Source organism: Ammodytes marinus (genome assembly GCF_949987685.1).
Source record: "Ammodytes marinus genome assembly, chromosome: 12".
Taxonomy (NCBI): Eukaryota; Metazoa; Chordata; class Actinopteri; order Uranoscopiformes; family Ammodytidae; genus Ammodytes; species Ammodytes marinus.
In genome coordinates, this window is record NC_137216.1 from 15,089,736 (window position 1) to 15,106,476 (window position 16,741).

General features: G+C 42.3%; 1 protein-coding gene across 1 annotated transcript; it reads left to right on the forward strand.

Moving 5' to 3' along the window:
- Positions 1–2,921: 2,921 nt before the first annotated feature.
- bin1a (bridging integrator 1a) lies at positions 2,922–16,370 on the forward strand (the record flags this gene model as incomplete). The annotated part of the gene is made up of 20 exons (XM_080038434.1): positions 2,922–3,008; positions 3,909–3,989; positions 4,225–4,279; positions 4,489–4,583; positions 4,839–4,934; positions 5,170–5,280; positions 5,402–5,494; positions 5,944–6,029; positions 6,201–6,276; positions 6,758–6,819; positions 7,657–7,692; positions 8,776–8,845; positions 8,994–9,119; positions 9,936–10,019; positions 11,947–11,967; positions 14,149–14,565; positions 15,156–15,209; positions 15,872–15,946; positions 16,073–16,174; positions 16,269–16,370. 20 exons carry the CDS (start codon positions 2,922–2,924, stop codon positions 16,368–16,370), a joined length of 1,929 nt encoding a protein of 642 aa, XP_079894560.1.
- Between the last annotated feature and the right edge of the window lie 371 nt (positions 16,371–16,741).

Genomic DNA, 16,741 nt, shown 5'->3' on the forward strand with positions numbered 1-16,741 from the left:
TTTGAAAACAATAGAGGGAAAACAATAGCAGAGCCTAGGCAGTCCTCCTCCTTGTGTGAACATTTCCATACGCAATTGCGATAAACGGGCTTTGGATAATTGGCTTTCGGGGACCATTTTTATACATTTGGAAAAGTGGATTGTTCTTGTTTTTTTTTTTGTTTTTTTTAGGGGGGGCTTTTGGGCGAATATATTAGCACAAACAAAAATACACTTCAGTCCGTTGTTGTGGAACGCGGAGTACACAATTCAACATGTTCTGTGCAATGCATCGTAGCCTTGTGTAATTGGGGGCGAACAAAGAAAACTCACTCACCTCAGAAATGCAACATTTTTTGCGTGCTTTTCTTTTGTCAGCCCACGAGCCGGAATTAAAATAAAACAAGAACAAGACGATGTTACTCCACTTGTCTGCCGGGTCGGCTTGAGAACCTCCACATTATGACATATCAGCGAACCGGGGTCGGCTCAGCGCCAGCGAGAGCAACTCCAGAAAACCCCGTATAGCGAAGACGAAACAATGCTGAACTCCTCTCAGCCACTCTTCTCTTACTGGCTGCCTATCGGTGTCCAGACAGACGTGCTTGCTGCTGTTAGCCAGCACCTCCTCATGTAATATTGAACGCCGATAATGGACTAGCGAGACTAGGGGGGGAATGGAAATGCTGCCTTGCGGTTTTTATTCCTTGTTTACATCATGCTGCCGTATTATATTCCCCCCCTGTCTACGACCCGTGCATGCGCTTCCTTTGTGCTCTCCGTCAGTCTCGCTCACTGTGGATAACGGGTCAAACCATTCCTGCAGCACGGGAGGGGGGAGGTGGAGAGGGGCCATTCATGTGGATGCATCATAGATAGTAAATAATAGGGATGCATGCGGGAGCAGATAGGCTTTGGTGACTCGTGGCCAAATGTTGTTATTGTCGTCGGGAATATAGACAGTCCGGCGGACGGGAGGAAGAGAGAGAGGGGGTGTGTGTATTTGTGTGTGTGTGTGTGTGTGTGTGTGTGTGAGTGAGTGAGTGAGTGGGGGGGGGGGGGGTATAGGCCCCTGGGAAAAGATGAGATGGAGGAAAGTGAAAAAATTAGGTGTATTTTAGGTGACATCAGAATGGTAAATGTGATCAATTGCATCTAAAATTGAACAAGTGGTAATCAAAACACCGAGCCTAATTCGATACATGTTCTCTAGGCCTATTGAAATAAGTTCCTTGGTTCCTGTCTTGATAGGCTACATTATTACATTACATTACAGTCTTACTAGGAACTAGGCCTACTGTGTAATCACCCACCAAACATAAACCATTTTACTTCTCGCATATAAGTAGCATTTCCGGTGTAGACACCCTCTCATGCTTGATGATTATTCAACAGATATGCCTATATAATTACATCCAGTGCAAAGGTAGGGGAACACACAAACAACAAATACTTTCGGCCTCGTCCTCGCAGAGCTTTTTAAGTCCTGCTGCCTGTGACTTTCCCTCAGCACCAGTGTTAGTTCAGGACCTTGGAGAGCTACACAGTCAGCACCAGCCACCTGTGTCCACAAAGAGCTATAGTTTATGATGGAGTTAGTATCATAAAATGTCGAAGCAAACGTATTTTAAAATTATTATGGGCAGGGCTGTTTAGGAGCGTTGGTAGGCCCATTTTACTTGGGTACGTGCCCCAGTAAAAAAAAATGCAGATTTCGTACACACAGCAGGCATTCAGAAGTGTTTTGGAGGCCTGTTCCCCAGTAGCCTGCCTAGAGATGTATTTCTAGTAACACCTCTGGAGAAGGACATCGAACAAGCGCAAACCAAGTTGTAGTCATGGTCGGCTTACTATGAATTCACTCATCATCTCTCAGAAAAATGTGCGCAGGATGGTCGACTCCCCTTTACACATATAGTCCTCCACCAGACTTTTTTTTTTTTTTGGCGAAAAAAATACACTTTTTTTGAAAAGAAAAAGAAATTGTTCAGGGCCCCTTATGTTTACGTGTGGATATGAACTGGGTCAATAGCGCCCTCTCCTGGAGAGTGAGTCCGCTACTTGAGACGATGTGGAGATCATAATACACGTTTACGCAACCGGATGAAACCCGATGTGGCCTATAGTGACTAATGAATTGCAATGTATCATGAGAGAGCAGGGTATCCGAGCTGGTGCTCGATAAGTAGACAGTTCCATCTTGGAAATGCGAGGCCATGCAGTGAATCTGATTAAAGCAGCTTTAGGCCTACTCTGAATTTACTGCAGACAATTCTCGAAAGTGATGTAAAAGTGAAATGGCACTGTACGCTTACTGTGGCCTACTAAATGGTGTTTTCAGTCTTTTTTATCTTTAAATCATTAGTGTGTATTCGTTGAGTCGGTGGCTTGCTTGCTTCCTTGAGTTGCTCTTGCTATATCTATATTTTTTTTCTTCATGTCACTTCAAATGTTATGTAACAACACAATATCAGACTGATGAATGGTTGAGGCGTTAATGTTGTGCATGCGTGCATTTAAAAAACACAGTTGAAGGTCATAAGATTCGCAATTCATTTTTAAATGTCTAAAGTGCACAAACAGCACAATTTTTTCAAATTATGGTTTTACCAGTGGATGAATAGCCCCATGTATTTGTACTGTAGGCTACACGGTGTTGCTGAGCGGACGCGCAACAGCATCTGTGCCTTTAAGAGCATCTCTGACAGCATCCTCCTCTGTCACGGACGCGCACACAGCAGCTCAGTATTTGAGAATAGAGCTTAGCTTACACACATCTTCCGATAGATGCAAAATAATATCACATAATTACATTTCGTCGCCGTCATTTCTCCACTGGACATTGATGAATTTGCTTCAACGGTCACCGTAGCGGTCCATCCGATCGTTATTGCTCTTATTCCCTAACCTTTCCGCATCCGAAGACCGATCTGCGCTACAAGATGGCTGAGTTGAATTTGGGGAAGGGGCTTACTGCGGGGAAAGTGGCCAGCAACGTTCAGAAAAAGCTAACGAGAGCCCAAGAGAAGGTAAGAGCCACTCTATGACACGTTGGTGTGTGTGCGGATGAAATGGTTATCCAGGCCTTCGAGCCGCGAAGCAGCTCAGCGCCGCATCCTCCACCAAGGCGCAGTGTCGCATCACGACATCTCAAAAATAGGGGCAGAGATGCTGTGTTTGGGGATGGGGGTGTCCACGTCAAGAATGCACCGTTCCTGTAGTCAATGTCATGCAGCGGGCACGTTAAGCCTAATATTGCAGTGCGATATAGTGTAGGCCTGCACATAATTAAGCACTTGACTGATGTGTTTCTGGGATTTTAAATAATTGCCTAGACATCATACAAACCCCCTCTCGCATTCTGCTAGCACTCTGACCATAATGATCACCCTAGCTGCAAGATGTATAGGTGGTAGATGTGTGAGGCCTTGCCTATGCGTCCACGCACCGAACGTTGTGCAATGAATAAATGGCAGGGGGCGCTATTTGCCTATCATAATGCACCATGTGCTGTAGGGCTAAAGAGAGACAGGCAGAGAGAAAACAGATGATGGTGTCCCTGTAAACCCAGTGTTCGTTACATATGTTATTTTCACTGTAGCATACAGTGGCTTTTGCAAACATGCATATATATACATAATACACTGCAAATGGGACTTAAACATCTGATATATTTACGTATTATTAGATGAATTAGCAATTGTTTAATTTTACCATTGTGTTTTATAATGCATCATGTTGTGCTATTGCAACCCACTCATTATACCCACAAATGCAAATAAATCACGTTTGAAGAAAAACAAGAAGAAAAACAGATTCAGTGTCACATGTGCATTGTCCGGTTGACCTGTCTTAAAAGGAAACTTAGCACCGCTAACCACCTTATCCTTGGTATTGTTGCTGACTGTTTCTGTTGCTTTCAATGACAGGTTCTCCAGAAGCTTGGCAAAGCCGATGAGACCAAAGATGTTGCTTTTGAGGAAGAAGTGATCAACTTCAACAAACAATATGTGGGTACATCCAGTGAACTGCACCATGTCATATTACATGAGTTATATTTTTTGGTTTTGCTCAAAAGTAAATTATGCCGCAAACAGTTGGCCTACAGCTTAAAATGAGACACAGTTTGGGTTGCCTTTACTGAGACTGAAATATGTTCCAGCTCCACAGGCTTGTAACATCTCTGTACCTGTCTCATCACACTGTTTTCAATCTGCCTCATGTTTGGCTCTGCTCTGCCCCCAGGCGGAAGGCAGCAAACTTCAAAGAGACCTCAGGGCATACCTGGAGGCAGTGAAAGGTGACCCACACATTCACGTTGCTGAATACACAAATATGCTCACCAAGGCGTGCATGTTAACACACAATCACCGAGGTACAAATTAACCTGCACACATCCGCTAATGTACTAGTGATGTTGAACATTTGTGTGTGTGTGTGTGTGTGTGTGTGTGTGTGTGTGTGTGTGTGTGTGTGTGTGTGTGTGTGTGTGTGTGTGTGTGTCCTCAGCCATGCACGAGTCCTCGAAGAATGTGCAGTCATGTTTGGCTGACATGTACGAACCTGAGTGGTACGGCAAGGACGAAGTGGATTCCATTGTGGAGGTCAGACACCCTTTTCAAGAATGTGTGTGTGTGTGTGTGTCTGTTTGTGTTTTTGGCTCCTGTTCAGCAATATGCATCATTCATTTAGGGAGCCAAGGCATAGCAACACAGCTACTGGAAGTTACTCTAAATTGATGGAGAAATACACACAAGGAGCATGCTATTGCATTAACAAAAGAAGCAATGTCTTATTCAATCTCTGATGTTATGTGTTTGTGATTGTGTATGGCGCTGTTATGTTTATTCACGCTGCAGGACTGTGATGTGCTGTGGACTGACTACCACCAAAAGTTGGTCGATCATGCTCTCATCTCTATGGATACGTACCTGGGACAGTTTCCTGATATCAAGGTTAGCTGTGTGCCCATACAGTCTCACGGTTTCTCCCACGCCATACTGTAATTCCTGATTTTAGTTTTAGCAATCATGCACTACTGTATTTCTATTGCACCCAACACAAAAATGACTATTGAATTTTTTATAAGATGCAAAACCTATAATATTTTTTTTGCATGCATGCTCCTAATGTTTCACGTGTCTGTTCACATTGCACATACACTTAACCTCCTCCTTTTGTTTTGTCCAGTCACGTATAGCTAAGAGGGACAGGAAGCTGGTGGATTACGACAGTGCCAGGCACCAGTATGCCACCACACACAAGACCAAGAAAAAGGACGGGGGAATTAAAATCACTAAGGTAAAACACACCAGTACACCAGTATTATAAAAATAAATCTTGTTGTATAACACTAATATTTCTCAAATTTGACAGCATTTAACATGAGTTATCTCCCTGCCTCTTTCTCTCTCTCTTCCAGCCCTCCTCCTTGCTAGAGAGGGCCACTCCAGGTTGGGCTCAGGGTATCTTGTCTGCACACAACATTGCCCAGAGCAGTCTGTCCAGGGGCCAGGTATACCTGATTATCGTATTACACTTCCCGTAACGTCTGCTTACTATCAAACATTGATAACAGGGGTGTCCTTGCATATAAGCACGGGCTTTACTGTAACAAGGGGTTCTTCAGTTTGAACATGCAGGGGCGAATCATTCTGTACGTCATTGCTCTCTTGTTCTACCCATGTTCCCTGTCATCGCTTGTTTACTTTAGCAAAACCCTGTTGAAGCGTAATGCTAAGTGTCATGGGATGTTACGCACACAGAGCTTGTCATTTCTCAACAGAACATCAAGCGCACAAACATGCCCTGATGTACCTGTGCGTGCGTGCGTGTGCGTATGCGTGTTTGTGTGTTTGTGTTTGTGTTTGTGTTTGTGTGTGTGTGTGTGTGTGTGTGTGTGTGTGTGTGTGTGTGTGTGTGTGTGTGTGTGTGTGTGTGTGTGTGTGTATGTGTGTGTTTCAGACTGAGGAAGAGTTGGAGAGAGCCCAGAAGGTATTTGAGGAGATTAATATTGACTTGCAAGAGGAGTTACCATCACTCTGGAACAGGTGCGTATGTGTGTGTGTCTGACCGTCAGTGGAAATAGATTATCCCATGGATGGACGGATGCTGTAATCACTTTTCACTTACATCTGTGATACATTTACCCTGACAGGACATTCAATTAAGTCAAGCAAGTAATGCAGTCGATACTGTCTCTTTCTCTTTCTCTCTCCCAGTCGTGTCGGGTTCTATGTCAGCACCTTCCAGAGTTTGGCAGGTTTTGAGGAGAAGTTTCACAAGGAAATTGGCCGGGTGAGATTCGCTTTCATGAAGAAAAAAACAGACAAAACAAATGGACACAGCACATCAGATAACTGTTGATTAAATATGTTGCCAGCAAGGGATTTAATCATATCTTCAAAATAAAAAATAAAAAATGGAATCGTGCTGCCCTTTAACACTGTTTTTGAAACCCGAAGCAATGCCTGTTATGCTATGTTTCTTAGTACCCCCCCGCCCACCCCCGTAATACAAAAGTAGGTCATGTTGTTTTATAGGACTGCAGTGACATTATACCCTGTATTACTGCCTTAGCTTGAGGGTTGTTAAGACTGTCCGTCTGAATTTGGACATGATGATGCAAATTGGCCATAGCAGCCAGGCACACTTGGCAGAGCTTAGATAACATAACACAAAACACAGCATAGTGATTATGTCATAGAAAGTTCATGAAGTGATGCTGTTGGTGTTTGTTATAATATCTAACGATTCTTTAATTCTCTCTCTTCTGCAGTTGGATCAAGATTTGAATGGCATCTTGGTGAAATTGGAGGGAACAGACACAGACACAAGCGGGTTAGTGAGCAATGAAAACCCAATCTTTTTCTGCAGTGCCTTATAATAGCATTTGTAGCTTATTAATTAATCATTGACTTTTTAAGAAAAACATTGTTTCAGTGAACTTTCTTTTGAAATAAAGATTTGGATTTTAAAGAAAATAAATATTAAGATTTATTTTCAGCATATAGGCATCTAATAAAATCTGCTAGTATAGGCATTATAAATAAACACCAGTAGGTGACAGTGATGCTATATTCAGACTCAAAAATACTGGGCCATTTCTGTTTGATTGATATTCCACTCTGGTAAACACTTGGCAATCTCAGGTTTTGGCACTTCCTAAATCAAAACACTTGAAAACATCTGTTTGTGTGAAATGTTGCTATGTTGAAGTGGCTCTTAGCCAAGAGGAAAGAACTGCATTTATTATTAAGGTTGACGGATGTTATTAGCTATCACAAAATGAGCATCTTTAACTGCCTGTGCAACATTCCATAGAGACGTGGTCCACTCAGTGGTCCACTTATTCTTTTTTTAAGAGGGAACACAGAAAGCTACATAAATACCCTCTTGGTACAACACACATATTTGCTGACTTTTACCATTTGATTTATCTGCTGTGCCTGCAAAAGTACTCTCGGAAGATAAGTGGCGAGATGCACGAAAGGGTTTTATGGTCCTAAATTATCCATTGCATTATTTTACGGTCATAGGTTGAAGGTGGAACCTTCTATTCCTGCTATATCTGGGTAATATGAAAGGCATGGATTAACACACTATCAAAAACATTCATAGCTTCATTAAGGGACAAACAAAATGGCATTCATTAACCTCGAACAACCCCCCTTACAGAAAGACAGGCGCCTCATCGTCAGGAACAAATAGGAGGTAATTGGAAGCAAATGTGGTAACCATTGGTGACGCAACTCTTGTCTGTCTGTCCAACTAACCTGTTTGTCCAGCCGCCTATCTGTCAGTCAATCAGTGAGTCAGTCTGGAGGCTTGGGCCATTGAAGGCAGAACTAGTGCTTGGTTGTGCAAGTGAATTCATAGACACTGATCAGAGCGTTGTGTGCCCAGAGCTGCTAATATAGAAGAGTTGAGCAAACCTGTATGTTTAATGCTGCACCAGGCAAAGCGGTTATGTAACCACGCTACCCATAACTCACTTCACAATAATTTGTTGAAGAACAATGTTGGAGAACATTAATTGATAAAGCAAAGTGTTCACATAGAAGATGCCATTTTTCATTTTGAAGCAGGTGAGTATCATTCCTCCTTAATTTAACAATATTTCAACACTGTGTGTCCCTTTAGTATCCCCTGGTAAACATGTGATAGCTGATATAATTAATGTCTTAAAATTAGATCAAGCCAAAGCCTCAAGATCAAGTAATCAGGTCCCACCTTAGGGCACTTGTCATGTCAGTGGATGGCGTTATTGCAGCATTTTCCCAAAACAATTAAATAATATATATTAATATTACTACATTAAACTGAAGCCCCTGCTGCCCACTAACGGCCCTGGTAATGCAGTGTTTGAGTTTTCAAAGAGATTTCCTTTGCTGCCACTTGCCGTACAAAATTGCCTGGTCTAGCTAATGACGTGCAGGTTTTCCGACCTTTAGAATTCCTACTAATCTAGGACTGCTTTTGAAGGCCTGTATCACTGCTCGCTTGTGAGGATTTTACTGGCGGCACAGACAAAGCCTGCTTGCATGGGATTGAGGGAGGGAGAAACAGGAGGGGAATGGCCGGGAAGGGAGGCTCACATTTCTACTCATCTTGCATGACAGCTCTTGCAACAACAACTTGTGCTTGGATTCTTGTAGAGCATGCCTTGTGATTTCTCAGGTCGTGTTATCTTTTAGCCTTTCTCTCGCCATTCTTGTTTGTTTCTCGCTAATCAATCAGCAATATTTTCTCTTTTTTTGCCCTCCATCTCACGTTCTCTTTCTCTCGTTCACCCAGTGTGAAAGAAGCAACTAACCACACTCTGAGGCCAGGAGGACCCCCGCCCATCCCCAAATCTCCATCCAAGGTAAGCAACTCGCTCTCACACTACCTCACGCTCACACTAAAGGACACATCTCTTCGCTCTTCTAACAGCAAAATGGTCATATACATTGTTCTCACGGCAGCATTCATAGGTAGCGTAGATCATTTTACTTTTATTTTTTCTCTCCTAGCTAAGGCCAGCGATGCCCCCTCCACCCAAGGCAACCCCATCTAAGGAGTTGAAAACAGAAAACATCGTCAACCTGTTTGATGCTGCAGCAGCTGCTCCTGATATCAGCGTCACCTCTCCAACAGAGGTCAGTGAGCAGCTATTGACAAAAACAGCCACAATACCCTTTAACTTTCCGATCTCCTGCACAGGTCAGGGCCTTTGGGTATAACCATCTTCCGGCCTGTCCTTCTGTCTACCGTTCCATTCTATTCTAAGAATCTAAGCCGCGGTCGTGGTGTTGAGTAAAGACGGAGAAGTAGCCCCTCAAGCCTGGTCTCAACCCAAGCATTAACTTATCAATCGATTCTTGTCACTAAGCCACATTTCTCAATTATTATTGTTCCTAATAGAAATGATGGAAACTGTACACAGGAACAGTAACAATCCCTTTTCTTTTGCACACCGTTGTCAGCGTTATGATCAACACAGTACGTTAGCTTAGTCTAGTTGCTTTTACAGCCGAGAACAGCGGGGAACGAATCGAAGCTCCACAATGACATTTCAAAAAATGTAATACTAGTTTAATGTCTATGTATTATTAATCTGTTAATTAGTCTATTAATAATTTGCTTAATTTACAGCAAATTATTTTCAAAAGATGCTCCCTCCGCAGTTAGCTACCGCGATTAGTCGTTGGGACTGACTAGCTATATGCTACTTCTGCTAACTAACTGGAAGTTACACCCATAATCATTTCTAAATCTGCGCTCCTGAGAATAAGGGCTTTCTATTCTATTCTATTCTATTCTATTCTATTCTATTCTATTCTATTCTATTCTATTCTATTCTATTCTATTCTATTCTATTCTATTCTATTCTGCTTTCTCCTCTGTCCTCTTCCTTACCCCACTCTATTGCGTCCAGTTAGCCAATGAGCCCTTCCTATTCCTGTCGTTATCAGTTTAACAGTCCCGCAGTGAGCAGCCTGTTGGACATGGACCTGGACTCTTTCAGTGCAGCAACCAAAGCCTCCGCGGTCACACAGGTGGACGACTCGTGGCATGACCATATACTGTAGATCCTTTTTGAGTCCCACTGATAGAAATGCCAAGTTTATCAAGAGTTTTTATAATTTATTGAGAACGGTTTATAATACATTTTAAGATATATGAGTCTGTCAGTTTTTTTTTTATAATGCTAGAAATTTCCCCTTGCAAATGCTGTTGTTTGACTTAAGATATATTGAAACAAGCCTGCTAAGTCTGGATATAAATCAAATCACTTGGTAAGGTTGGCATCTAGAGTTTGAGGTGTTTGAGGTGTGCTCTGCTTCTTCATTTAACATAATGAGGGATGGATGATGGCATGATGATCATTGGTGACCACTTCTTCCTGCTTTAGCTCTATCCACAGACTACTCATGGCATGAACTGTAGACTAAAACCCTGCTCTGCTCTAACTCGCTTCTCTTCAGAATTGTACAGCAGAATGTTGTTATAGATACATTTTATCTGAGCATCTATACCTAACAAGTGAATGGCATGTAGCCTGTTGTATAGTTTAACCCTGGTAGTAGCTGCGAGCCACACAAACTGGCCTCATGGTGATAGAAAATTTACAGGATCTGTTGTGGTTGTGACTTTGCGCCTTGTAATGACGTGGATATAAAGCACTCACATAAAACTTGGACCACAGTTTTAATTTTTGAAAAACTTATATGCTTCAAGTTTTCTTACTAGAGGAACCCAGAAGGCCTGTTGAATTAGTCAGTGTGTTTACATGCAGACTCATAATCGGGTAAATAAACGAATAAGACTTCAACGGGTCTTGTAAAATGCATGTAAACACCTTTATCCGATCTACTTCACACACAAATCGGCACATTAACGGACAAGCGAAGTCGAATAAGAACACCTAGATAACTCGTTCATAGTCGGCATTCGATCTGCATGTAAACAGCATCGCATATCACACATCGGAGTTTGCGTTCTGCGCTTGCTCGGAATCCCTCCCGGGGAGACGACGTAATAAATAGTAGGGTTGTTGCCGGTGTTGCGCCTAAAGCTGTGACCTGCCAGAATGTGTGACCCTAGTGGGCGCTGTTCTTATTTCTTCTTGTGATGTCACAACTGGGCAAACTATAAGGTTAGACAGTGAGACCATAAAACACTCTTTCTGCCTTTTCTCAGGCTAGGACGAACGGATATCTAAAATGTTTGCACATTTATACTACATAGGATCTCAGAGTTCCATACACCTTGACATTCCCACTAGTGAAGTAGGCCTTTAATAATACAGGTGACATTTACAATAAGAATTTTTTTTTTAACAAAATAAAAATAAAATCTAATTTACCATACTGTACTCTACCTAGCCAGCATGAAACAGCACACAGAGTTAGCGAGTAGCTGGCAACTAAAGATCTGGAAGAGGAGCGGATATTGGATTGGCAGGAAGACAAAACTCCAAATTTATGCTAGAGATTCCTGTTTCCAAAAGTATTTTATATAGTGCAGTTAGTGCTCACTTAATTAAAATGAAGATAATTCAATGCAGTCCTGTCACAGAATTCCCAAAGAGTATGTGGAGATCTGTGGTGTTTTTTTTAGTTCAAGTAGATTAATTAATAAAAAAAAAATACTATACATTTTTTGAGTGGTTCTTTTCTTAGTTAAAGAAAATCTGTCAACAGTTCTCACTTTTCAAGATGTTTTACCTACTGTAACATCGCTTGTGTGCAGATATTCTGATAAGTGACTTTTGACACACTTAGGGGTATCACGTGTATTATAAATGAAAAAGGAAAAACTTCAGAGATCACTTTATATTGCTTGTACTCTGCTGGACATTCACTGCTATGTGCTTAAGAGCATGGGACCTGCACTGGGAAATGTACTATTGAATGCAACCTGCATTAACGAGATATTTTTAAAGAGTTGTTTGTCTTCTCATTCTGATTCGGTTTTCCACAGCCTGCAAACTGGGACTCGTGGGTAAGCTTATCAACCCCATCATAATCAATACGATTTTTTAATACAAAAACATACCATCATCATAATCATCACCATCGTCATAAACATTTTCGTATTTGTGTTTGTAGTAACCATCGATTTATTTGTCATTGTTTACATTTACCACTTATGTAGCCATTGTGCAAGGCCTCTGCTCTCATTACGCTGGCACATGCAGGTCATGCTGTGCAGGTACTTCTACAATGGCTATTTCTGTGGATGAACTAAGTTTACCCTAAATGGATCTCTTTCATTTGTCCGTCCCAAAACTGTTTGTGTGTTGTCTTTGTGTCGGCCGTGCTTGATGTGACAACACTAAACACTGAAGGGATCGCTGTGCTGTGTTCAAATACAACTTGGAAATGAGCTTGGGTCAATTCAGTTTCAAATTGATATGTGAAACTTTGGAGAAGCATGGTATATTGATGATGCACTGCTGTAGTTTTAAACTTATTAAGGAAGGATCGATTTTAACACACCACCGACATCCATAAAATACATCAAATGTACACAATCGTGTAACTTCATTTAAATATCATAGTAAATATGAATTAAAAATCCCCCTTCCGTGTCAAATGATTTGAAACTGAATTAGCCTTTTTTTTCTGTTTCCCTTGGTATCCCTGTGTGTTCACATGCCACACTCATGTAGCCTTTCACATGTCAGCTACATGTTCCATGTGACACACAGGGAACAGTTTTTTTGTCGTTGCAAAAGTTGAGTGGAGTTGCTCCTGCTTGTCCGTGGTTTGTTTCATAGAAATGAGACTGGTCAACTAACAAGAGCTAGTGGGCAGCTTCACAAAGCAACTTGGCGCTCTGACCGTGATTGAACCAACCCTTTCGTTCATCCCTGTCACTGTAAGAGAGAGGTGTCTCAACAATCATGCAGTTCTGATGTATGAGGGGAAAAGCAGTGATATCTCAGAAAGGAAGGACACTTCTCCTCTTACAAGGCTCCCTTCCTCTTTCTCCATCTGAACATAGCCGTGGGAATCTAAACCATGCTTGCAAACTACACACAGAAGATCCAACCTCTATTTTCTGATGGGAAAAGGCGGACAGTTTTTTGCTTTCCTACCTTCTGCTGCCACCCTTCCTTATCTTCATCTGTCTTTTAATTTAATCTGGGCCTTGTCTGTAAAGGTTCACCCCTATACATCAGTCTCCTTGGGTCTTATGTGATGATGGTGGTGTTGATGATGACTTGCTGACATCTCCTGCTGAACTCCTGGCATTGATGTCCATGGCATTTGTCATGGCCCTGTTTCTGCTCATACGTTGCAAAACTGTTAGATTTTGCAACATCCCTTAAATATGACCCATAAGTTTAACCTGAACTAGCGCTTGTGACTAACTCCCGAAACCCTTATCCTTGTTCAAATCCCCTGGTTTTGCAGATTTTAGTGTTTTACTAGTCGTCCATCTTTTACACCACAACTGCTAAGCATTTTCAAATTTGGCTTTAAAATTACACGTGTGTGTTCTTGAAGGAAATGCTAACATGCTAACAATGGTTAGTGGGTACAATGCAAATCCTGTTCCCTATAATGGTTTACCATATTAGCATGTAAACACTTACTGATAACCCCTAAACACAAAATACATGTGAGGCTTTTGCTAGTGTCATTTTGCAGATATATGATCATAAAGCAAGGTCAAATTTGACCTGATCACCGAAGTGATTTCAATTTCCTCTGAGAGGGACCTTAAGGTCTGCACCAAATGTGATGGCCATCCATGGATGTCTACCACATTTCTTGGCTGTCCATCAAATAGTCAAATCAGTCTGTGTAACATGTGGCAGACCTAAAGACTTAAATGGTCCTTTAATGTTTGAACTTTACTTTTTGAATACCTTACCCACCTTTCTAAAAATGCAACCCTTATGCACCTAGTCCCTTTAGACCTCCTATTGATTTCCAACCCCCTTGCTCATCTAAAATATTCTACTTTGCTCCTTAGCTTGCTGTTTTGTCCATATACTGACCAATACCCACAAAACACCCTGCCAAAATGCTCAGTCTCCTTAATACCTTTCCTTTCTATCCCTCGAAAGTCCCTCTTGACCATTTGATTTATTTACACCTTGATACCCATAATAGTAAAATATATTTTATGACCTCTTAACTCAATTGAAACCTGACCCCTTGCCCCTCATAGCATGAGGACAATGGTGCCCAGGAAGAGGAGCCCGAGCAGCAGCACTATGACCCTGTGGCTGCTGCCACGGAGGGCTGGGGGGACGACGGTACGCAGCCTGTTCGCTATGACCCCATAGCTGCTGCCACAGAGGGCTGGGGGGATGATGGAACCCTGCCAGTCCGCTATGAGGGAGAACCAGAACCAGAACCAGAACCAGAACCAGAACTAGAGCCTGAGCCTGAGCCTGAGCCTGTGGCCGCAGCTCAGGAGGAAGAAGACAATGATGATGGTGGGAGCTATTATGATGACGGAGGAGAGCAGCCGGGCACAGAGGAGCCGCTGCCTGCCACCGAGGAGGCTGAAGCTCCAGCTGCTGACCCCGCTTTGGACCAAGAAACACCAGCCACCACTACGCTGGATAATGAAGAGGGTCAGGTAACCAAGGAGAGAGAGAAAAAAAATCCTGAGATGCATCTAGGACAAAACAAAAAAAAAATGTTGGATGCATCCAATTTTTTTTTTAAGGAGGAGGTTTGAGTATGGAAAGGTTTGAGTATGGAAAGGTTTGAGTACTGGAAAGGAAGACATGATAAGAGATGAATTGTGAATGGAAGAAATCTTATAGGATGCATCTGGACCAGCAAAGACGGATGCATTGTCTTTGACACAGGGCAAGTTGGAAACAAAATCGATTGAGGGAAAGGCTCCTGAATACACACAACTAATCCTAGGCACTGCTAATCACACACAAGTCCACTGCACATAGTAGCCTACACGCTTTACCCTCATGGTAAGTCAACTGTGCATTAGTATCTAAGCTTACTGTTGATTCAACATCCTCCTGTTAACTCGTAGCTTTGCTCTTTGGGCTATGCAGCTCGTCTTTTTGTCTGTCTTTGTCTTGTCTTGTCTTGTCTGTACTTGTTTCTTCCATTCTTTCCGCCTACTTGCTTTCTATCTTTCATTCATTTCAACCCTCTAACCTTTCTATGTTATTCCTCTATGCCATAATTCTCTGCTCCCAGGGTGAGTCTCCAGAGGCTGCTCCAGCAACAGTGGAAGAAGCAGTAACAGAAGAGGTGAGTGCAGGGAACCACTGCATCGTGTGATGACGCTTATGATATCAATATGTAATTTTGCTTCCAAGGCAATTAGCATTGAAGCTTAAAAACAAATATTTTAAATAACCAAAGTAAGGTAAATGAGGTTAAAACATCAGCAGGTAGTGTATGTCTGTAATAAGTCAAAACAAAGATTTCCTTAAAATGCTTGAAAGTGTGTTGTATTACATTATATTTAAATACATACAGACATACAAATGATTCCAAGCTGTTTCCACTACAGCTGGACTCGATTCAAGCATTTTCTAAAAATCAGGTATCCTTGTTATGCCTCCGCGCTGGCAATAGTAGAATGCTGGAGGCATGATGTCTGTCTGTCCATCTGTTCGGACGTACGACTGTCTTGTGAGCGCAATATCTCATGAACGATTTGAGGGATTTTCTTCAAACTTTGCATACATGTCGACCCTTTTTCAAGGATGAACTTATTACATTTTGGAGAGGTCAAAGGTCAAGTTCACTGTGACCTCCAGTATTGTGAGCGCAATATATCATGTAGACTTATAAGGTTTTTTATTTCTAGCTTTGCACAAATCGATTTTTATTTTGTTTCTGTTACTGCTCAATCATATCTCCTGTGCACTACATGGCAGTGAACTGAACCTTCTCTTTTCTGCCAGACGCCTGCAGTAGCAACAGAATCAACAGAAGTGGCATCAGAATCTGCAGAAATGCCAGCTCGCTTCCTCTTCAAGGTAGAGCCGGTTACTGAATTCAAAAATATCTCAACAGTGAAGAGGGTTATAAACAGTTATATACATACACCCAAAATGTATCTTGAGGTCATGTACTAGACTGATGTTAGTATCTATGTGATATAGGTCACGGTGATGCATGACTATAATGCCAATGACACAGACGAACTGGAGATGAAGGCTGGGGACGTGGTGTTAGTGATCGGCTTTGACAACCCTGAGGAACAGGTATGCACACACGCACATGCACACAGTTATGTACCGTGGAATCAAAGTGACAATGAGGTGAATTTATCTTTAATTTGAATGTCTGTGTGTACAGGATGATGGCTGGCTGATGGGCTTGAAGCAGGAGGACTGGAAGCAGAACAAAGAAAAGGCTGCTAGAGGAGTATTCCCAGAGAACTTCACCCAAAGGCTGTGAGGAAAGAGGTGGACACAACGTCATCCCTGCTTCCTTCTCCATGTCTCTCTTTTTTCTTGCCTCACCCTTCCCTTCCCTTGCCCCTGATACTGTATCCTTACTAGGACGTTGGCCATAGAAGCAGGTCGGAGCTGTGACAGCCCTGGCTGAAATTGTGCATTTCGAAAAGGTCTGCTACACTGTGCTAAAAGTGGATGTATTGGCATGTCTGTGGATTTGTGCCAATGTGTACAAATGACAGATGTAGCCACTTCACAGGTCCCGCTCTTTGCTGCACTATTGTTTCTACTCCACACAGCGGAGGGGAATCCCGATCGTACAGGAGAGATGCATGGACGGAAACCTCTGCAGATTACATCATCATGTTTTAT